The 21,945-nt window shown below is 54.6% G+C and overlaps 2 protein-coding genes across 4 annotated transcripts; one reads left to right on the top strand and one right to left on the bottom strand.

The window, feature by feature from the left end:
* Positions 1-2,364, top strand: TRPT1 (tRNA phosphotransferase 1). 3 transcript variants are annotated; one of them, XM_035013118.1, is made up of 8 exons: positions 1-238; positions 433-516; positions 645-726; positions 1,240-1,409; positions 1,500-1,602; positions 1,872-1,928; positions 2,004-2,144; positions 2,244-2,364. In XM_035013118.1, the coding sequence occupies exons 2-8, from the start codon at positions 442-444 to the stop codon at positions 2,336-2,338; spliced, it is 723 nt and encodes a 240-aa protein (XP_034869009.1). In that variant the 5' UTR covers positions 1-238; positions 433-441; the 3' UTR covers positions 2,339-2,364. The 3 variants fall into 3 exon arrangements, with proteins under 3 accessions (XP_034869009.1, XP_034869006.1, XP_034869007.1); XM_035013115.1 differs by having other exon boundaries at positions 1,500-1,674; XM_035013116.1 differs by having other exon boundaries at positions 10-238; positions 1,500-1,674; positions 2,004-2,114.
* On the bottom strand, positions 2,325-20,527 carry FERMT3 (fermitin family member 3). Its single transcript, XM_035013112.1, has 15 exons — positions 20,200-20,527; positions 19,443-19,703; positions 16,404-16,637; positions 16,083-16,202; positions 15,802-15,970; positions 15,462-15,564; positions 5,387-5,494; positions 5,088-5,222; positions 4,951-5,000; positions 4,719-4,843; positions 4,382-4,488; positions 4,063-4,296; positions 3,584-3,708; positions 2,996-3,137; positions 2,325-2,869 (listed from the first exon to the last, which is right to left on the bottom strand). The coding sequence occupies exons 2-15, from the start codon at positions 19,600-19,602 to the stop codon at positions 2,690-2,692; spliced, it is 1,992 nt and encodes a 663-aa protein (XP_034869003.1). The 5' UTR covers positions 19,603-19,703; positions 20,200-20,527; the 3' UTR covers positions 2,325-2,689.
* Positions 20,528-21,945: the final 1,418 nt, after the last annotated feature.

Below are 21,945 nucleotides of genomic sequence, written 5' to 3'. Positions count from 1 at the left end.
CCGGCTTCTCATTGGCCGGTCCCTGCGCCTCGGCCCGCGGGGCGGCTCCCATGCCGCCGAGTCGGGGAGCCCGCCGTCCCAGGTTCCCGCCTCCTAACTCTGTCTGTCTTGGCCGGTCCTGACGCTTCCGCCCCGTTCGCCTGAACGCCCGGGCCGCCTCCTGAGGCCCACTTTGCGGGGCAGCCCCGCGAGCCTGGAGCGCCGGGGCTCGGCTTCCCTGGGATCCGTGGCGGACACGGTGTGACCTTGGGCAAATCTTGCCTACTGGCCTCAGTTTCCCTATCTGTATCAGGGAGTTGGGGGCGGGAAGTGAATTTAATGAGCAGGATATCTGCCTCCCAGCTCTCACATCCTGAGGCTTTGTGACATGCTGGGCAGGACGGGGGCATGAGAGGGTCCTTAACCGTCCCCACATATCACTGTTCCTCGCAGGTCTTAGCCATGAACTCCCCTGGAGGAAGGAGGCAGGAAACCACAGGACCCAGGGGTAGAAGGGCTCACAGACCCCGGGAACAGGTGCGCCCCCCCACCCTCACCCCCACTTTCTTGGTGGGAGGGTAGAGGAAGAGGACTTGATGCCCTGGCTCCCTGGAATATGCTGGCGGGGTGGGAGTGGACCCGGGACCACCTCTGGGCTCTTACAGGACCGAGATGTGCAGCTGTCCAAGGCTCTGTCCTATGCCCTGCGGCACGGGGCCTTGAAGCTGGGGCTTCCCATGAGGGCTGGTAAGTGAGAATCTTGAAGACTGAGGTGAGTGGTTGGCGGTGAGGGAGCAGTGTGAGCCTGTCTGTGCTGCCCTACCCCATGGCCCCATGGGGATGGCACGGAGGGCCCATCTCCTCCATGTGCAGGGAGCACCAAGGCCCAGAGCCCAGTATCCTGTCTAGAGCAAACTGGGAGGCCAGGCCTGGCCATATCCCCGGTGCAGTGGCCCAATAGACACTTACCCAGAGTGGGTACTGGGGGCTGTTGGGGTAACTGCGGTTTACTGAGTATCCATTCTGGGCAGGGTACTATGCTAAAAAAGGGACACTTTATCTTTGTGACCCTCCCTGAGGCAGATCCTAGTCCCATATAAGTTGAGGAAACGGAGGCTCAGAAAAGGGAGACTCTTACAGATAAACCCCTGTGACCCCCGCCACGCACCCAGGCTCTGTTCTGGTTGCCTGTGGCTCCCACTGTTACCTCTGGCCCAGGCCAGAACCGGTTCAGCTCCTGAGCATCCTGCCTGTCCGCAGATGGCTTCGTGCCCCTGTGTGCCCTCCTGGAGCTGCCCCAGTTCCACAGCTTCTCGGCTGAAGATGTGCAGCGCGTGGTGGACACCAACAGGAAGCAGCGGTTTGCCCTGCAGCCAGGGGAGCCCGGCACTGGCCTTCTCATCCGGGCCAATCAGGGTCACTCCCTGCAGGTGGGCGCTAAGGGGACCAGTGGGAGAGCCAGGTGGGACCCCTGCCCGTGAGGGGGGTCTCACTGCCGTCCATTCCCCCCGCCACCCCAGGTACCTGAGTTGGAGCTGATGCCCCTGGAGACCCCACAGGCCTTGCCCCTAAGGCTTGTCCATGGCACATTCTGGCAGCACTGGCCATCCATCCAGCTCAAGGGTCTGTCCTGCCGGGGAAGGACCCATATCCACCTGGCCCCGGGACTGCCTGGGGACCCTGGTGTCGTCAGTGGTCAGTGGCCCTCCCCAGCTGTCCTTACCAGGTCCCTCTCCAAGGATCATACCTTCTCTTGTCCAAGGCCACCCCATGCTCTGCATGCTACAGTAACCCCATCCCCGCCCCTGAGCCCAGGACCTCCTGCTGAGCCTGTCCAGGTTTGATGACCAGCTCCCAAGTGCCCCAGGCCCCAGCTCCAATTGTCTCCACAGGCATGCGGCCAAATTGCGAAGTGGCTGTGTTCATTGACGGGCCCCGAGCCCTGGCAGGTGAGCCTGGACACAGCGGGGACTGCCCTAGGGCTTCAGAGAGGGCAGGAGTCCCAAATCTGGCTTTGTCTGCAGATGGAATCCCCTTCTTCCGCTCTGCCAATGGAGTGATCCTGACTCCAGGGAATGCTGATGGCTTCCTGCTTCCCAAGTACTTCAAGGAGGCCCTGCAGCTACGCCCTACCCGTGAGAACCACCACCCTCCTCCTGTTCACGGTGCCTGGAGCCTGTGCCCTCCGCCCTCTCCTCCCTCCCGGCTCCTAGCCCCAGGCTGACTTCTGTCTCCCTTTCCCTAACCTCTTGTCTCTATCTTAGGAAAGTCCCTCTCCTTGGCTGGTAATGAAGAGGAGGCGGAGTGTCAGAGTGACCCCAAGTACAGCTCCAGAGGAAGAAGGATGATCCAACAATAAAATATTTATTTTTAAAAATGTAAAAACATAAAAAAGAAGCTCCAGTTTGAAACCATGAATTATCATCATCCCGTAGCTACAGCCAGTTGTCCTCATGTGCTCAGGAACTCTAGCTGGGTCAGTGGTGTTGGTCCTGGCCACTCGGACAAGGGAAGGGCGGGCATTGTACGAGCTCGTAACCCACCCTCCCTAGCCTGGGAGATGGCAGAGTCTGGCCCGGTTAGGTCCCTGGTCTGCACAAAACCAGGGACAGCAGGTGAATGTGCCCAGCTCGGTGCATGTCTGGAGAGGGTGTGGGCTTAGGCGTGACCATAGCAGGTAGTGAGCAAAGTGGGGGCGCTAAGACAGGCCTCAGAAGGCCTCATGGCCTCCTGTGAGCTGCAGGAAGAGATCCTCGTCCAGCTCTTCTCCGCGGGCCCGCTCCCGCGTCGACAGGAAAATGTAGCCCCCGATGTACTCGTGCACGATGCGGCAGCTGGCCGACACGCAGCTGAAGGCCACGTTGATGTGCTCATCAAACTCGATGGCCACCTGCAGAGCGGGCAGTCAGAGGGGCTGGTCGGGGAGGGGGAGGAGAGCAGCCCCCGTCCTGCCCTGGCTGGGCCTGGCCGGGGTCCCTGGAGCCTGCCCCCGCCCCGGCCCTTACCCTTGGCCCACCTGCCGGATGTCCCAGTTGACATTCCACTGGCGCATGTTGTTGAAGCGCCAGGTCTTGACCACGTCGCCCACGGCCAAGTCGATGCGGATCAGTCTGTTGTTGGCGATGCCCAGGATCTCATCCTTCCTGCTGCCCTTGAACCTAGTCCCCGGGGCGGGAGAGAGTGTGAGCCAGAGCCCCGCCCTGCACGGCCCCAGAGCCCACCCGGAGAGCCTGGGGCCGCGTCCCCGGGCAAGCTCTGCCGTGTCAGCTGGCGTCTCCGGGCCTCAAGTTCCTCAGCTGGGAAATGAGGGTTAACTGCTAAAACCATTACAATAGCACTTGGCAGCCTCAGGCAAAGTGTCCATGCCTTTCACTGACAACCTTTTTTGTAGCGTCGTCACTGTTGGTTGGCTCTATCTTTGCAGGCTTGGGAAGGGGCAGAGGGCAGCCCCCGGCACAGCCCCGAACGGCGGCCTCCAGCGGGAGGGGTCCGCCGCCCTGCGGGCCTGATCCCTCACTCTGGTGTTTGCTGCAGGGGCGCAGGATGGCGGGAAGGGAGGCTTCGGGTGCCAGCCGGGGCAGAGCGGGCTGCGGCGGGGCCGTACCTGACCACCACATAGGAGATGCCGAAGTCGGGCAGGGACTGCCAGGCCTGGATGAAGCGCAGCTGGGCCTCAGACAGCGAAAGCTGGGCCACGTTCTGGTGGGCTTCCAGGATCCGGGGGGTGAGCTGCGGGACCACACCAGGTGAGGGGCCCTCAAAGCCCCTGAGTCCCCCTGCCCGTCCCCACCAGGGAGACAGGATGCTGAGCCTGGAGTAGGGGTGCGGCCCGGTGTGGGGCCGTGGCCTGCACCCTCTCACCACTCCGCAGGTAGGAGCTGAGCCAGGCCCTGAATTGGAAGCCGGCAGTGACCTCTCCCAGAGGGTGGGCACCGGCGTGCTCAGTCTCAAGGACACGGGTAGGAGAAGGAGAAGGCATGAGTGAGCACGTGGCTTTCTAAAGGAAGGCTCTGTGGCGATCCAGGGGCCAAGGGTGGCCAGGTAAACGCCGTGGTCCTACCCACCACCCGCTTCCTCTGGCACCTGCTTGGCCTTGAACTTCCGCTGGAAGCGGGGGGCAACAAGGCCGTAGGGGTTGAGGCCTTCGGCAGAGGCGTCAGGGCCCTGGGGGTGGTTGCCTGAGCCCCCGCCCCCTGTCCGCTGCAGGCTGAGGAAGGCCAGAATGGCCTGCACTTCGCTGGTGTAGCTGCTGTCCGCCATGGTGCGGCCCTTAGACGCCAGTCGGCAGCCGGCCATCCAGTGGGCGTACTGCTTCTCCTGGGGGGTGAGGAACAGGCTCTGGTTCAGCCCCCGGCCCCCCTGTCCCCCTGCCCACTCCAGCCTCAGCCTGGCCCTGACTTACATCCTGGCACCGCAGGTAGATCTCACTCATGCCCTCAGGGGAGGGTACTAGGAGTTTGATGCAGAACTTCTGGCCTGAGACATTGACATCGGGGACCACCTCGCAGCCTAGAGGGAGATGAAGGGGTGGGTAGGAGGCTGGGAAGGGGGGACCCTGCCCGAGAGGTCCCTGGGCCGATGCCAGCCCAGCACAATGCCTCGGCACACAGGGTGTCTTCTCCTGCCCCCAGGGGGAAACGGAGGTGAGAGCTTTCACCTCCCAGCCCACAGGGGGGCCGGGTAGGCCCCCAGCCTGCTCCTGCCCTTGTCCCTGTCCTGGCCAGGCCACCCTCACTCACCCTTGAGGTTGAGCTGCTGAATGGGGTCCCCCGGGGCCTCATCCTGGCTCTTGTAGTAGGACAGGGTGGTCTCCTTGAACACCACCCAGTGCTGGCGGTACCCCTTTAGGGTTAGCTTCCGGGGCCTGAGGGTGAGGCAGGAGTTTTGTGACAGGCTGCCTCCCTCCCTCCTGGGCTCTCTCTCCACACTGGGCCCCTCCAGCGGGGCTGCCAACGCTGGGCCCAAACTCACCGGAAGATCCGGAGATGGTCCTTGAGTTCCGGGATGGTGGTGAGGTTGTCCTGCAGAGAAGAGGAGTCAGAGGGGGACCAGATCCCCACACTTGACCCTGACCCCAACACCAACCCCTGACCAGAGCCCCTCCTCACCAGCACATCCGTGGATGCCGACCCCTCCAGCTTCACCTCCAGGTTGTTCAGGGCTGCATCCAGGTCGTCCAGCCCCCGGTCTGTGCCACTTGGTTCGCCCACCTCCCCGCTCTGGGACAGCTTGTTGATGTGGTACTGGGTGGGGTGCGTGGCCAGGGAGGGCTAAGTGGGTGGCCCACTAGCCCACAGCACCCAAGTGGGGCTTCCCAAAGATGGGGCCCCACCTTGGCAGACCCTCCCTGCCCTGGGCTCAGCCTGCGCCCTACCACCCCCCCCAGCTCCCCCGGCCCACCGGACACCTGCAGGGCTGCGAACACCATCATCTCCTCCTCAGTGCAGTCGGTCTCCTCCAGCAGCAGGTCCCACCGGGCCTGCTCATACAGCTGGGTCAGCCGCACCGGGTCTGTCTGCAGCAGGGGTGGGGGAGGCTGGGTTCAGTCAGGTGCCAATGGCCCTGAGCTCCCTGTGTTCCTGGACCCCGTGAGCCTCAGCCACCAGCCCTGCCTTTGTGCAGTGACAAGCTCAGCTCGTGGCCCCACCTGGGCAGTAGACCCCAACACCAGCCTTACAGCCGCCCAGACAAATGACACCTTTTTCCCTGTAAGACTTTTTGTACAGATGTGGACTGTATGTCTGCTGTGCACTTGTTGGAGAAGGGGGACAGAGCAAACCAATCAGTCAGTAAGTGAGATGATTCAAGACTGCGATAAAAGCAATAAATGAGGGGCGCCTGGGTGGCTCAGTCTTGGGGCGTCTGCCTTCAGCTTGGGTCATGTTCCCAGGGTCCTGGGATCGAGCCCCACATCGGGCTCCCTGCTCAGCGGGAAGCCTGCTTCTCCCTCTCCCACTCCCCCTGCTTGTGTTCCCTCTCTCTGTCAAATAAATAAATCTAAAAAAAAAAAAAAAAAAGCAATAAATAAAGGAAATGGTTTCCATGGGGCCATTCACTCACACCCTCAGGCAAAGACACCCCAAGGATGATGGCGATGAGAGAGAATGGAGCTGGGGTGCAGGGAGCTACTCCACATAAGGAAGCATTCCAGGAAGTCTTCCTTGAGGAGGCAACAGACTGCCCTGAGACCTGAAGGATGGCAATGGGCCACTAAAGGGAAGAGTGATAGGAAGAACATTCCAGAGAGAAGGAACAGGGAGTGCGAAGCTCAAAGGGGGATCCCAGTTACCCACAGAAGACCAAGCCTGTGCTCCCTCTGAAACCCACCAACATTGATAGCAAAGGCATAAAAAGGGTAAACACAAAAAGACAAAGAAGAGAGCAGGAACTACGGCAGGTGAGGGATGCTGACAACATTTTGGCAGATGGAAAGCAGAAACATGAACGGGAACTGAGTTACAGCGAGAGAGAGCTGGGATCTCTTGCTCTTTCAAACCCTCTCTCGTTCTGAGGTAAAGGCATGAATGAGTTTTGAAAATAGTCAGGAAACAGGGGCACCTGGGTGGCTAAGTCGTTAAGTGTCTGCCTTCGGCTTGGGTCATGGTCCCAGGGTCCTGGGATCGAGCCCCACATCGGGCTCCTTGCTCTGCTGGGAGCCTGCTTCTCCCTCCCCCACTGCTTGCCTCTTTGCCTACTTGTGCTCTCTCTCTCTCTGTCAAATAAATAAATAAAATCTTTTAAGATTTTATTTATTTATTTGACAGAGAGAGACACAGCGAAAGAGGGAACACAAGCCAAGGGAGTGGGAGAGGGAGAAGCAGGCTTCCCGCCAAGCAGGGAGCCCGATGCAGGGCTCGATCCCAGGACCCTGGGATCATGACCTGAGCCGAAGGCAGACACTTAACGACTGAGCCACTCAGGCACCCCAAATAAATAAAATCTTAAAAAAAAAAAAAGAAAATAGTCAGGAAACAAACAGCAAAAAGAACACAGATCTGGACAAAGGCATCCAGTGTGTGTGGCAGCCCCTGACAGGTTCTGGACTGGGATTCTCTGGCTGAGAGGTGAGGATGGGCTGAAATGACTATCGAAGGTGTATAAAAGGAGCAGGCGTCCCCCACTCCCTGCAGCCAAGTGACAGCCAGGCACCTGGCAGAAGCCGGAGATTTACTCCCTGGAGATGGTGAGCCAGAGGCACCCCCGCATTTGGTACTCTAGGCACAGCTGGGTGAGGGGGTGCACTGTGCTCGAAACAGGTGAACTGAGAGAAGGTTGACATTGTGAAAGGTGGGACACCACCAGCCCTTCCTCACTTGTCACCCAAGACTTTGACAGTGAGCCTTCTTTTCCCAGTCGGGAGATCAGAGGGTTCACTGCTGAGAAACTGATGAGCCAAAGAGAAAACCCCCACAAAGAGTGATAACATGCCTACCCCAGTACCCCCAGGAAGCCCCCAAAGTGCTAAGCCCTATTCATCCACTCAGGGTTTTCAGTGGCTTCCTAGAGTCTTGCCTCTCAATATGAAAGGGCAGGCAAGGATTACCCCAGTGTAAGGACAGCTGTGGCAGAAGCTACAGAGACCAGAAAAGACAGAACTTGGAGGAAACCAAGACAGTAGGGAGCAGAAGAAAACTTCAACCAGACAAAATCTTTAGGGAGACAAAATGCTGTACCCATAACACAAGAACGGGATGCTGTGTTAAAAAAAGAACATAATTATAAAGGTATAGTAATTAGGGTTGTGTGGCATTGGTGAAGAGAGACAAATTGATGAATGGAACCAGAGAGTCAGAGAGAGACCCATACACTTAATATTCACCTGACTTATGACAAAGGTGACCCCACAGTCACTGGGGAAAGGTTGCTGTTTTCAATAAATGATACTGTGTCTATTGGTTACCCGCATTTTTTTAAAATTGTTTTGTTCCCCTACCTCACACCACATACAAGTATCAACACCAGCTGGATTGCAGATCGAAACATGAAAGTTAAAACAATAAAGCTTTTAGAGAAAAGTTGCATCTTTGTGATCTTGGAATAAAAACGATTTTTTTAACAGGACACAAAAGATATTCATCATAAAAGAAAAAATATTTAAAAATAGAAGTCAGATTATATTAAAAATTAGGAACTTCTTTTTATCAAAATAAACCATTAAGAGAATGAAAAGGAAAAGCACAGGGTGGGAAACTATAATCACAATATATTTATCCGACAAAGTACTACCCATATACAGAATATATAAAGAACTCCTATAAAGCAATATGAAAGCAGCTCAGTATTAACAATTGGCAAAGAAGTTGAGCAGAAACTTCACAAAAGAGGATATCCAAATGGCTAGTAGCCCTATGAAAAAGGGCTCAACCTGATTAGTCATCAGAGAAATCTGAAAGCCACATAAAAGGCGTATCAGTGATTGTCTGGGGTTATGTGTGGGAGGAGGAACGATTGCAAATGGGCACTAGAGAACCTTCTGGGGTGATGAAATGTTCTAAAACTTGATTGCAATGATGGCTGCAATAAACAAAAAACCCTCTGAGATACCATTACACACCTACCAGAATGGCTACCATGGAAACGATAGGAAACACCAAGCACCAGTGAAGCTGTGGAACAAGCTAAATTTTTGGACACTGCTGATGGGGGTGTAACTTTGGTACAACCACTTTGGAAAGCTGCTTGACAGCTACCTGTTACAGTTAAACCAAAGCTGCCCTGTAATCCAGCAATTCCACCTCTGGGCACATACCTTACAGAAATGTGTACATATGTTCACCAAAAGACATTATTGGAATGTTCATAGCATCTTTATTCATAATGGTACCAATCTGGAAACTGTGCAATGCCCATTAACAGTAGAATGGAAAATTAATTATGGTATATTGACATAATGGAATGTCACACACCAATGAGAAAGAATAAGCTACAACTGTATGCACTGTGGATGAATCATACAAGCATAATGCTGAGTGAAAAAAGCCAGACACAGAAGAGTACAGACTGTGTGATTTCATTTATGTAGATTTCAAGCACAGGCTAAACTATCTGTGGTGTTAGAATTAACATTATTGCCTCCCCCAAGGGAGATACTGACTGGAAGGGGTATGAAAGGGGCTTCTGGGGGCTGGTGAAATCCTGCTGCTTGATGTGTTGGATACATTTGTACATTTTTCTAAATGTATGTTCTACTAACAAACCAACAAACAAACTTACAAAGGAACACCAGAAAATAAAAGCTCTTAGAACTTAAAAAAAAATACAGTTGCAGAAATTAAAAATTCAATAGATCATTTGAAAGATAAGTCAAAGCCCTGTCCAGAAAGTAAAACAAAAAGACAACAAACTTAGAAATGAGAAAGACAAGGGGTGCCTGGCTGGCTCAGTCGGTGGAGCGTGCAACATTTGATCTTGGAATTGTGAGTTTGAGCCCCACACTGGGTGTAGAGATTACTTAAAAATAAAAAATCTTAAAAAAAAAAAAAAGACATGAGAAAAACAAGATAAATGTCTATGTTTTTTCTTTGAAGAAGCAATCTAGGGGATCTAATATCTACTTCCAGAAGAAAGGAACAGAAAAGTGATGGGGAGGAAATGATTAAAGAGATTGGTTAGGACATTTCTCCAAAACTGAAAGACTCAAGTTCCTCATCTGAAAGGGCTCAGCAAGTGTGCAGGCCAATCAATGAAGAAAGATCCATACTAGGACATAGTATTGAGAGATTTTAAAGCATCATGAGATAAGGAGAAGATTCTAAAAGCTTCTGACATCTCCCCTCCCTCTCCAAGAAAATATAAAAGGGTCTCACATGGAAGGATTGAAAACAAAATGGCATTAGACTCCTTAATAGAACCACTGGGATCCAGAGGACAATGGGAAGGTGGATTCAGATTTGGCAGGAAAATATTTCCAACCTAGAATTCTATACCTAGCCAAACTATCATCTGAGTGAGGGTAGAACAGTGACCTTTTCAGACATGCAGGATTTCAAATCACTTACCATTTTAGGGGAAGCTATTGAACTATATGTTTTATCCAAACGAAGGAGTTAGTCAACAGAGGAACACATGAGATTCAGGAACCAAGAAGTCCAATAGAGGGATTCCCAGGAAATAGAGAATAGCAGTCCAAGGACAACAGTTGCACAATGGGTCTAGAGTGCTACCTTCTATGGTTCCACAAAAAAGATAACACTGACTGATATCCTAAAGCAATCCACCAGTTTGAAAAGAGTTTTGTGGTTGGGCTGCAATGTTGGTGGGGCTTGGCTATGGAACTTCCCACTTCATCACTGTGAAGACCCCAAAGAAGAAGCCATAGCCACATAGAGAGTATCTTACAAGAGTATCTTTTGGGGGTCTCTCTTCTAATTGTGCACAATTAATAGAAAAATAAGTAAATAAAATCTAGCAATTGTGAACTATAAGAAAATTTTGGGGTGCCTGGCTGGCTCAGTCAGAAGAGCATGCAACTCTTGATCTTGGGGTCATAAGTTTGAGCCCCATGTTGGGTGTAGAGATTACTTAAATAAATAAATAAAAACTTAAAAGAAGAATATTAAAAAAGAAAATTTTGTTTTTAAATTTTCATTTTTTTTTTAATTTGACAGAGAAAGACACAGCGAGAGAGGGAACACAAGCAGAGGGAGTGGGAGAGGGAAAAGAGGCTTCCCACAAAGCAGGGAGCCCGATGTGGGGCTCAATCCCAGGACCCCGGGATCATGACCCAAGCTGAAGGCAGACACTTAATGACTGAGCCATCCAGGCGCCCCTAAATTTTCATTTTGAAAACAAAGACAACAGGGGCAACTGGCTGGCTCAGTTGGTAGAACATGCAACTCTTGATCTCATGGTTATAAGTTCAAGCCCCATGTTGGGTGCAGAGATTACTTAAAAATAAAATCTTTAAAAAAAACACACACACACAAAAAACAAAGAGAGCAACAAAGACCCAGTGGTTTTTAGATACTGGACAAGAGACCACACAGAACAGTGATCCCTGACAGAAGGGAAACAAACATGGTGAATCCTGATTGCCCCAGCTTGTTGCCCAGAGAGAGTTGCACAGGGAAGGGGACCCCAAATAGAACCCAGCATATTCCCCAAGTTAAGAAATGTAGTTGAGCATTTGGTGAGTCCAGGGCAGCTAGAATTCACAGGACAGAGTCCTGTAGAGGAGAGAGCTGCACAGAGAGAAAGCTCTGGAGATCAGCAGAAGGCTCTTCTTGAGTCTTTAGCTAAGCACTGATCAGTGTATGTGTGTAAGGAAACTACCCAAGGCTGATAAAAAACAAAAACAAAAACAAAACAAAACTTGAAAGGAGCAGATGGAACATTTACCAGAGCTCACTTAAGGTGGAAATAGTTCACACTCCCAAAAGCCAGATTAGAGAAGCCTCATGATGCATGGCACATTAGATAGAGTCCTCTGAAGGCAATTGCCTCAGTAATGGGGTAAATTAGCCCTATATTAGAGGATGCTTTTGTCCTGTCTAATTAACATTCAAGGCAAGCCTTGGAAGGATCAAACTGTCTCCAAGTAGTTTAACTTCATCCCTAAACAAGGTTTAAAAATACTTAAAGGACTATAGAAAAAAAATCTAGCACCCAAGAATATAAAATTTGTAGTGTCTGTCTGGCATCAGATAAAAAATGATCAGGTACAAAAAGAAAAAAACAATAAGGGGCACCTAGGTGGCTCAGTCGGTTAAGCATCTGCCTTCGGGGGGGTGCCTGGGTGGATCAGTCCTTAATCGTCTGCCTTTGGCTCAGGCCATGATCCCAGGGTCCTGGGATCGAGCCCCACATTGGGCTCTCTGCTCAGTGGGAAGTCCGCTTCTCCCTCTCCTACTCCCCTGCTTGTGTTCCCTCTCTCACTGTCTTTCTGTCAAATAAATAAATAAAATCTTAAAAAAAAAAAAAAAGCATCTGCCTTCAGCTCAAGTCATCATCTCGGAGTCTCGGGATCGAGCCCTGCATTGGGCTCCCTGCTCAGCAGAAAGCCTGCTTCTCCTTCTGCCCCTCACCCTGCTCATGCTCTCTCTCCCCCAAAAATAAAGGGGGAAAAATGACCAGGCATGAAAACAAGCAGAAAAATACAAGTCATAACGAGGGGAGTGTCTATAGAAACAAATCAAGAAAAGAATCACTAGATACAGAATTAGTAGATAAAAACATGAAGAGTTACTACAAATACATCATGTGTGTTCAACAGGTAGAGAGACAGGAGCATTTTAAGGAGACCCATGGAAACTATTAAAAAGGTCACAGTTAAACTTGTAGGCATGAAATCCATGGCAGATTCGACACGGCAGAAGAAAGATTAGTAAACTTGAAGACAGAGCAAGAGACCTACTCAATATGCAACACAGAAAAATAAGACTGGAAAAACGACCTAAAAAAAGAAACGAACAGAGCATCAGTGGGCTGTGGGATGATGCTAAGCAGTCTAATAGTTAATGCAGTTGGAATCCCATCAAGGGAGGGAGGGAAAAAAAAACCTGAAAAAATAACAACCCCAAATTTTCCAAATTTGATGCAAACTATCAACTCACAGATTCAAGAAGCTCACTGAACCCTAAGCATGAAAAACCTGAAGAGCACCAAGGCATATGATAATCACACTGTTTAGAACCAGTGATGGGGCTCCTGGGTGGCTCAGTCGGTTAAGCATCTGCCTTTGGCTCAGGTCATGATCCCAGGGTCCAGGGATCGAGCCCCATGCGTTGGGTTCCCTGCTCAGTGGGGAGTCTGCTTCTCCCTCACCCTTTGCCACTCTCCCCTGACTTGTGCACTCTCTCTCTTGCACACACGCTCTCTCAAATAAATAAATAAAATCTTAAAAATAAGTAAATAAAGTACCATAAGAAACAAACCGTCACCCAAGAATTCTACACCGAGTTAAAACATCTTTCAAAATCAAAGGTAAAATAATGACTGATTCAGACATACAAAAGCTGAAAGAATCATCACCAGTAGATGAGCACCACAAGAAATGTTAAAGGAAGTCCTTCAGGTCAGACAGAAAATGAGACCAGCTGGAAATGTGGATCTATACGCGGGAATAAAGAGCACAGGAAATGTTGAGTGTGAGAGTCGCATGCTCTACCTACTGAGGCAGCCAGGCACCTTCTGTGAATTATTTCTTACAACTGCCTGGGAATCTCCAGTTATTTCAAAACAAAAAGTTCCACCAAAAAAATGATTGACGGGTTAAAGTAAAAGTAATAGCGATAATGATTCAACAATTCTATTCCTAGGTCTACACTAAGAGAAATGAAAAGATATGACCACTCAGAAACTTGTACATGAGTATTCATAGCAGCCTTATTCATAATAGCCAACACGTGGGTGGGGAGATGGAAACCAAATGTCTATTAATTGCTGAATGGATCAATAAAATGTGGTATATCCCTACAATGATATCCTATTTTGCAGTAAAAAGGAATGAAACCCTGAAACATGCTAAAATAGGAAAACACAATGCCAAGGGCAAGAAACCAGACACAAAAAGCCAAACACTGTATGATCACATTTATAGGAAATGTCCAGGATGGGCAAATCTATAGAGACAGAAAGGAGATTAGGAGTTGTCTGGGGCTCCGTGGGTAAGGGATAAATGGGGAATGACTGTTGATGGGTATGATTTTCTTTTGGGGGTGATGAAAATGTTTAAAAACTGATTGTGCTGATGGTTGCCCAACTCTGTGAATGTACTAAAAACCATTGGGTTGTCCATTTAAATGGGCAGATGATATGGTATATGAATTATTTCTCAATACAGCCGTGGTAAGAATAATGACAGCAACAAGAATGACAGTGTCTTGAGGGTTTTGACACTTGCAGAACTGAAGTGTGTGATAACAGGAATGTAGAGGCCGAGGGGGGAAACGCAAGTGCCCTGTTGGAAGTTTCTCATGCAGAAGCGCTAGAGTATTACTGGGTGGTAATAGCGTGCGTGTGCTAGAGCCCCTAAAGCAACCACCAAAACCATTTTTTTTAAGTATAGCTAATAAATTAATATAAAGGAGATAAAATGGAATCATGAAAACCACTCAACCCAAAGTAAGGTAGGAAGAGCTGGGGATGGGGACAATAAAGTCCGCGGGAGAGGAAGGGGCCGAGGGTGGAAGAGAGGGAGGGGGGACAGATGGGCAGGGACCCAATCAGGCAGGGGCCTGGGGGCTCAGCAGCTGGGGCCACAGGCAGCCACAGGAGTGACATGACCTCGTGTCTGTTCATTCCAGACGTGGTGTGGAGCTTGGAGAGGCCAAGAGGGGAGAGAGGGGCATTAGGAGGCATGTGCTAAGCAACATGACATGGGCTGGCCCCCGGACAGATGGACAGATGAAAAGACAGAGAAGAATGGGTGGTTTGGGATTTTAGTTCAAGGGAGGATGAACAGGGCACAGAGATGGATAGATGGATGAGGTAGGAAGGAAAGGGAAGGATCCAGAATGGCGTAAGCAACGAATCCATGAAAGCTTTTGCAATGAATCCGGGAAAGGTGGGAGGATGTGCTGCGCAGGCTGGGGATCACAACTTCCGGTTCAGGCAGGAGTCTGAGATGCCTGTTAGATGCGTGAGCAGAGCCGGGCCACCTGGACACTCGAGTCTAGAGCTCAGGGGAGAAGGTCTGCACTAGAGATTACATACTTGGGAGCTATAACGGGCAAGGGGATAAGGATGGCTGGGGAGGGCCTTCTGGGTTTGCCAACCCCCAGAGGCTGTGGAGACAGGAGGAAGAGTGGGGGGAGCCTGGACCAGGCATCTGGAGACCCCCCCAAGCTTGTGGGGGTCACAAGTGGCCTAGTAAGAAGCAGGAGGGAAGAGAGCAGGGGACAGAGAGCATGCAGGCATGGTCACCTCAGCAGGTGTCCTTCCTGTGTGTGGATGGGGACAGAAGATGCCAGGATAAATCTGGCTGAGGAGAGAGAGGGAGTCCGGGAGCACCCACAGGAAAGACCTGGAAACAGGGGGCAGGATTCTGGGGAGCAAGGACACTAGATTCCAAGGATTTGGTAAACAATGGCATTTAGAAGTTTTGCAGTAAAGGGGGGAGAGAAAAGGGTCACAGGCGAGGGAGCGCCTGTGGGGTCTGATGGTTTCTGAGAGGGCTGCATGGAGCCCATGGATTGATTGCCAGGAGGGACGGTAGGCAGGGAGGGAGAGATGCACACAGCCCCTGCCTGCAAACCTCATCCCTCGCCCACCCCAAACCTGCAGATCCCAGTGCCACCCCTTCTAGGAAACCTTCTCTGAGTCTAGGTGGGAGGCATCTCCCACCTGAGCAGGCTTCCTAGGGGCGCCTGCCCTTGTCTACACTGCCCAGACAGTGGTGGAGTTAAGAAACAGGAGTGTAGATGAGGCAATGGATAGATGGACAGACACCCTGCTAGTCTCTCACGTTCCCAGACCCACACCCCTGACCCTAAGTCCCCATGTCTCACTGACCCAGACCCCTGCTGTCCCCTGTCCCAGCCCACCTTGGGATCCAGGTCGAAGAAGCTGTAGTACTTAAAGCGCAGCCAGAGCATGTCCCCGGCCTTGATCCCCTGCTGCATGAGGCACCGCGAGGAGTCCAGCCACCTGGGCCATAGCATGGGCAGAGGTCAGAGTTGACGCAGGTACAGTGCTGGGGCGTGGCAGGGGGCTGGGCAGGGCGGGGGGGGGGCTTGATCAAGGGCAAGCACACATTTAAGAAAGGCCTGGAAACAGGAGGTATGGATTTGGGGTAAGGGTACAGGGGAGGGCGTGGGCCCTGGCAGTGGGAGCCCAGACCCAAGGGGACAGGGCCCCAGGCTGCAGAGCAGGCAGGCAGACCACCTGCTGTGGAGCTGGGTCTTGTCCAACAGGGAACTGGGCCGAGGCAGGCGCTGGAGCAAGAGGGGGTCCGGCGGCGGCTGCGGCCGGCTCAGCATGTGGTAGCAGGCTTCGGTCTGGGCGCTGTCTGAGAAGTGGGCTGGCATCCCCCGGAACAATGCAGGTGCCACGCCTGGAGCGTGGGACAGGATTAGACAGGCCCAGCCCCCAGCCCTGGCCGCGGGTGGGGGGTTGGGGGGCCCAGTGCCAGCGCCCAGCCCCTGGCCTGCCCAGCGTGTGCTCACCCCCAGCCAGGACGACCTTGGTCAAGTCATACAACTCCTCTTCCGGCTCCTTCTCCTTCTTCTTCTTCTCCTTCTTCTCAGGAGCCCGGAGCAGAGACAGCTCCTCAGGGTGCCGGATACCTGAGGGGAGCTGGGACCTCAGCAGGGGCCGGGGTCCTGCCCTGGAACCTTCCCGCCCGCCTCCCGGGTACTCTGGGGCAGGTCACAGCCCTGCAGTCCGGATCGGGGACAGGACTGCAAGGTCCATGTGACAATGGCTGGGCCAGTAATGTGGGGAGACCCTGGCCGGGCTGGGAGAGCGGGGACCCGCAGGGGACTCACTGAGGAGGCGGCAGATGGCGGCCACGGCCTGGAAGAGGGGCTGGGAGAAGCTGGCTCGCAGGCGCAGGGCCCGGCGGTTAGGCAGCCGCAGGATGATGGGCCGGTGCTGGGGCCCGAAGAAGAGGCGGGCGTCGGCCAGGATGCCATACTTGTCCAGCGTCCAGTGCGTCTGCAGCAGCCATTGTCTTTTCTGCTCCCACCAAATGGCGTGGTCCGACCAGTCCTGCTTGCGCTCTGTGGGGCCACGGGGAAGCAGGGGCACGTCAGCCCCAGAGGGCCCGGCCCCTGGTGCTGAGCACCAGCCAAGGCCAGCGCGGGCCAGGCTGGGTTGGCTCGGGGTCAAGGACCGAGGTCACGGCAGGAAGGCTCATTCTGCGGGGCTCAGTCGCGGCATCTCTCCCCAGGGGAGTCCCCCACCCAGAATCCAAGTGTCTCCACCTCAAGCACCCTGGCCCATGGGCTGCCCCGGATAGCACCACCCCTAATTCCTGGCTAACTGGCCTCTCCCCGGCTTTCCCGGGATCCCAGGAGGCCGACGCTCTGCTGGGGCCCTGGGGCTGTGTCGGTCACAGCAGGCCCTCCAGAAACGTTTCTCGGTTACACGTTCTGTGCCCTTGGCCAAGGCCTTCAGCTCTCAGGGCCTCGGTTTTGTAGTTCGTGAGATGTCAGTCATCATCCCAACCCTGTGGACGTGGAACCTCGCCTGTTCCAGTGTCTGTGGAAGGTTAACGCCCACGAGTGAGGATTCAGTCTGAACCACGAACACTGCTCTCGTACTGCAGCTAGTGACAGATGACACGTCTCCGTCCAGGAGTGCGGGCTGGTGTATGGTGAGCACAAAGACAAAGGCTGGACCAACTCTCGAGAGTGTGCAAAGCCCCTCCCCGCCAGTGGTCTGTCTCTTGCTGCCCTCCCCCCTCCTCCCTCCCTAACGTCACTGGAGGTGCCAAACGCAAGAGATTCTCTGGCTCAATCTGGCCAACCTCTCAGAGTCCTAGGAGCCGCTGCCCTCACTCTGTTCTGCCTTTGCGGCACCCACCCCCCATCTCCTCTTGACATTTGGCTCCTGTTTTGTCCTCCTTGGCCCCTTCTCCTGGCCTGCTCCAGTCGTTCCCTGGTTCCGATTCCCTTCCTCCGCCACCCTGGCCTCTTCCCAGGGGTCCTGCCTGGTCCACGGCCTCATCTTCCTGCTTCCATCCCCAAACACACCATACCTCAGGACCAGGCCCTGCCCTGGGCCCCGGGCCAGAAACCCACATGCCAGGGGCAAAAGGACATGCCCACTGGCTTCAGTAGCTCCAGAGACATGTTTACCAGGCCACGTGCCTGCCTCTGGGACAGAAATGCAGTAACTCCTACTTCCAGCCCCCAAGGCACGCGGGAAACTCGTTCTGCCTGACCCTGGACGGAGGCCCTTCTCCCTCCTTGCTGGCTCCTCTGCAGGGCATCTGGGGGCTGGGTGACAGGACTTCCCCGTCAGGCCTGAGCACTATCCTTTCCAAGTGTAGCCACCACGTTTCATCGATGCCAATCTCATCTCCAAAATCCACCCTCTTGTCTGTCCTCACTGCCCGCCATTGGAGGACTTGTCTCCCTGCCTCCAGCCCACCCCTCCCCGAGGGGCCGGTCTAGATGTAAGTGGTTGAAAACCCTTCGGTGGCCGCTCCCACCTCCAGTAGTCTCAACTCCTAATGGCAGCAACCCCAATCTCTTTTCTTGTTCTCCCTGGCCTGGAGGCCCCAGTTCAGAACACCCCCGTGCGCCAACATCACACCTTGCCCCCCGCATGCCGTGGCCCCTCTCGGGACTCTCCTAGGGAGTCTCCCCATCCCGGCTGCGGGCAGCCCCTCTGGCTCCAGGCCCTGTGCTCTCTCCCCCTGCGCTGAGGCTGGTGTTCAGCCCCGTCCTGGGAGTGGAGGGTCCGCCTCACCCGCCTGGCCATACTCCACGAAGGCAGGGACTGGTATAACGTGGGGTCTGGCTTGACGGAGCCTCAGTCGACATCTGATATACTCAGGAATGAGTGGGATTAGGAAGGGTAGGGTCAGTGTCCCCACTGCAGGGGACAGGAGCTGAAGGGACTTACTCCTGGGGGGACCCAGCAGCGGGTTGGGGGATCAGCTCTAACTGACTGACTCTTTATTTAGGCCTCTTGCACGGCTCGTGTGCCCTGCCCTGGAGGCAACCAGGTCTTCCCTTGGGGCCCCGTCTCTTCACCCCCTCTGCTCTAGCTCAGCCCAGGCCTGTCTGCAGCTTGGCCTGACGCCCAGTCTCCTGAGGGACCCTCTGTTTCCCACTTCTGCTTTCACAGCCTCCTCGGGCCCTGCCTGTTGGAAGCTCCTTCACTACCTCAGGCCTGTGGCCGGGCTCTCCCGGGGCCCCGTCTGTCCACAAGCCAGCCAACCTGCCTCCCAGGCTGCACGTGGTGGGTTGGCTGGCTCTGAGGAAGCCTGCAGATGGCCCAGGACCCAGGGGCCCCCTGGCTCTGCCTATCGGGGTGCGCCTGCCACCCTCCCAGGAAGAGGCAGCCCCGACCCCCGGCAGGGAAAGGGGATGGGAAGCCCCCATGTCACTAGCCCTGCTCCTCTCCACGCCTGACGCCACAGGCTGTTCTGCTGTAACTTCCTGTGGGGGCAGGGCCTTCCTACCCAGGCTAGGCCCGTCACCAGCCTGTGGAGGGCTTCCGGCCCGGGGACACGGTATGGCAGCCAGCCCCCAGGTCCCCTGCTCTCCCCCAAGACCTCGAATATAGCCTCTGCCTTGGCCCGGGCCAGGCCCCTCCTGCCCCCAGAAGTGGGTGAACAGACTCCTTGGGGACTCAGCAGAACCAGCTGGAGTGGGAGGAAGAGGGGGAAGATTGCGGGAGGGAGGGGAAGTTGGGGAAATGTCTGTTTTGGAACCAAATGATTAAGCGGGTGCCTGAGTCACTGTGGCGGGGTTATCGAGTGCGGCCCATTGGGCGGCCGGGAAGTGCCCGCGGACCCAGTTACAGCCGCCCCGTGGTGCTGAGGTCAGCAGCGCGGGCAGTGGGACACTCACTAATCTCCTCCACGACCTTCAGGAGCACCCCGCCGATGTGCGACTCCCCCGTGACCCGGAGGGTGACAGACTCGGCCTCCGGGTCCTCCTCTCCCACGAACACCCGCAGCTCCCAGGATGAGTCGATGTAGTCGCCGGTGGCCGTCTTCATCCCCGCCATGGCTGTGGCGGCTCTCCGGAGGCTGGGAAGGAGGCACGGCGGGCAGGGGGCCGGGGCCCTGTAGGCTGCCCACGTTCAAGTAGAAGTGGCCCTGTGGTGACCTGGACAGGCAGGGGAGCAGAGAGCATGCCGGTGGGCCAGGATGTCACGGCAGCAGCGAGACACGGGCGCTGAGCTGGTCCAGGCAAACCTCAGGCCCTCTCACCATTTCCGGTGGTCTAGCTGCACGGGGCTGTCCAACCCACTCCCATCTTACAGACAGGAAGACCGAGGCCCGGAAAGAGTGAGAAATGGGCTCACTCAAGATCACCCAGCTTGATGCCAGAGCCTGGCACAACCTCCATCTGCCTCCCCAGCCCACATTTCACCCCCAAACCCACACTGGCAGCTGCCCACCCTGGAAATGGTGGGGGACCCAAATCAGAAAATACTCCCTCTCCTGGCCCAAAGCCCGGATCCAGACATCCCAAGCCAGCCAAGGCCTCTCTAGGGCCGTGAGAAGTCCAGGGTGCCGCACGGAGAGAGGCATGCAGGGCAGAGGGGCTGCAGGAGGGTGAGGACAAGGTGGTTGGGCCTTCAGCCGCCGCCCCAGCTTACCTTGCCTGTAAGGGTTTGGGGGCTGCAGGTGCGGAGGGGTTGGAGTGTCAGCCACTCCTGGCCTCAGTCTAAACACCTGCAGCTCAGTGAGTGCTTCCTTCCCCCTTTGCTTTCTCTTTGGAGCTTTCTTCGGAGGGCAGCCCTTGCGCCTTATCATGAGCAGGGCGGGCTCAGCCCCTCCCCAGGGAGGGCCCACGCTGGGTGCAGGAAGCGAACAGCCAGCAGGCTGCCCAGGGCTCCCGTTTGTGGCCCCACCTTTGTTCCCGGGGAGCACAGGAAGCAAGGGAGGAGCCGGCCGGGGTCCCACCACCACACGGAGCGTCCCCTCGTCTGGAGGGAAGCAGCTCAGTTCGAACTAGGGAAGTCACCAACTCATGTTCTCTGCACCCAGAGTCCCCAGGAGGAAGTCACCTCCCATCTCCAGCCTGTCACAGAGTTGGGGGGTGCAGGGGGCTTTGGGCCATGGCACGTCACTGTGCTGTCGGGAGGAAGAGCCGTGCAGCTGAAAGGATTGGATCCAGGTGATTTAGGAAGCTGGAAGTTCAAGGGAGCTCCAGCCCGGGAGGTCCCTTATCACCAACAAGTAGATCCTTGAAGAAGACCCCGAGGCAAACAGCTTCCTTAAGTGTTTCCTTAGGGCCTCTATTTCCAAACACGTAAACCTTCGAGCCGCCCGAGGCAACAGCTGAACCAGAACTGGCCCCTGGTCATTCACAACCTCCTGGCCCCACGCCTCCAGGGCTTAAGGCTTCCAACCTGCCACCTCCCCTCTATCCCTCCGTGTGACATTCTGGCTCACCCCGAGTAACCCAAGGGTCACGCCCGTCAAATCCCCACTCAAATGTGACCCTGGAGGGTCCCATCGCCTGCACTGGGAGGTCAGCTTTGGTAGAGCAGAGGCCTGATGCTCCCTGCTGGCTCCCGGCAGGAATCGAGGCTTCCCAGAGAGAATCCGTTTGGGGCCGGAGGGAATAGAGCCCGAAGAGTGTCAGTTGCACCCAAGAGCAGCAGAATGGCCCGTGGAGATGAGGATTTCTGACCTTGCTGCCCAGATAGAGGAAGGGGCCGGTGGAAGATACCCCCGGGAAAGCCAGCTTATGCAAAGTCAAGGCAGCAGGAAGTACAGCCAGTTGCTGGCCTCAGCAGCTTCCTAGCTCAGAAAGCTGCGCTGTTGGAGCAAAAGAGGAAGTTTTACTCCCACCCCAGTCCAGGGTTTTAGAAATAGCTTGCTGCAACCATGTCCAAGTGTAATTAGAAAGCTTTCAGTTGAGCTGTGAGGGGTTTTTTGGGTTGTCAAATGATCCTTTATTGAAGGATGTTCCTTGGTAGTTCTCAACCAGCTGGGCACCCTGCTGCACCACAGCCCATGGACTGGGCAGTCTCCAGGACCTCTTTAATGGTTCCAGAGAACTCTCTAGCTCGAGACTGGGGCTGTATCTGTCAGGCAATGTTGATAAATCAAAAGTGGTAATTTGGACTGGGCTTAATGTTTTTCTGCTTCCGTCTCTTGGGGGTTCCTTGAGACTCTGCTTATCGGGACAGCAGCAACAGGTCCCGCCTGGATCTGGGCCTGTCCTCAAGTTTGTCATTCTCAGGCCCTTCCAATCACTGGCTGCCTTGGCAATGTCATCACCGACCTTTTCTGGTGACAGTGGGGCCAACTGACGGGGGGCCAGGGCAGACACAGTACCCCCACCGAGCACCTCGGGTACAGGACTTTGATGCTGGGGTTGAACTTTAGGCGGC

Source organism: Mirounga leonina, unplaced genomic scaffold (genome assembly GCF_011800145.1).
Source record: "Mirounga leonina isolate KUSES-001 unplaced genomic scaffold, KU_Mleo_1.0 Mir_166, whole genome shotgun sequence".
NCBI lineage: Eukaryota > Metazoa > Chordata > Mammalia > Carnivora > Phocidae > Mirounga > Mirounga leonina.
This window is presented reverse-complemented; position numbering and strand designations above follow the sequence as displayed.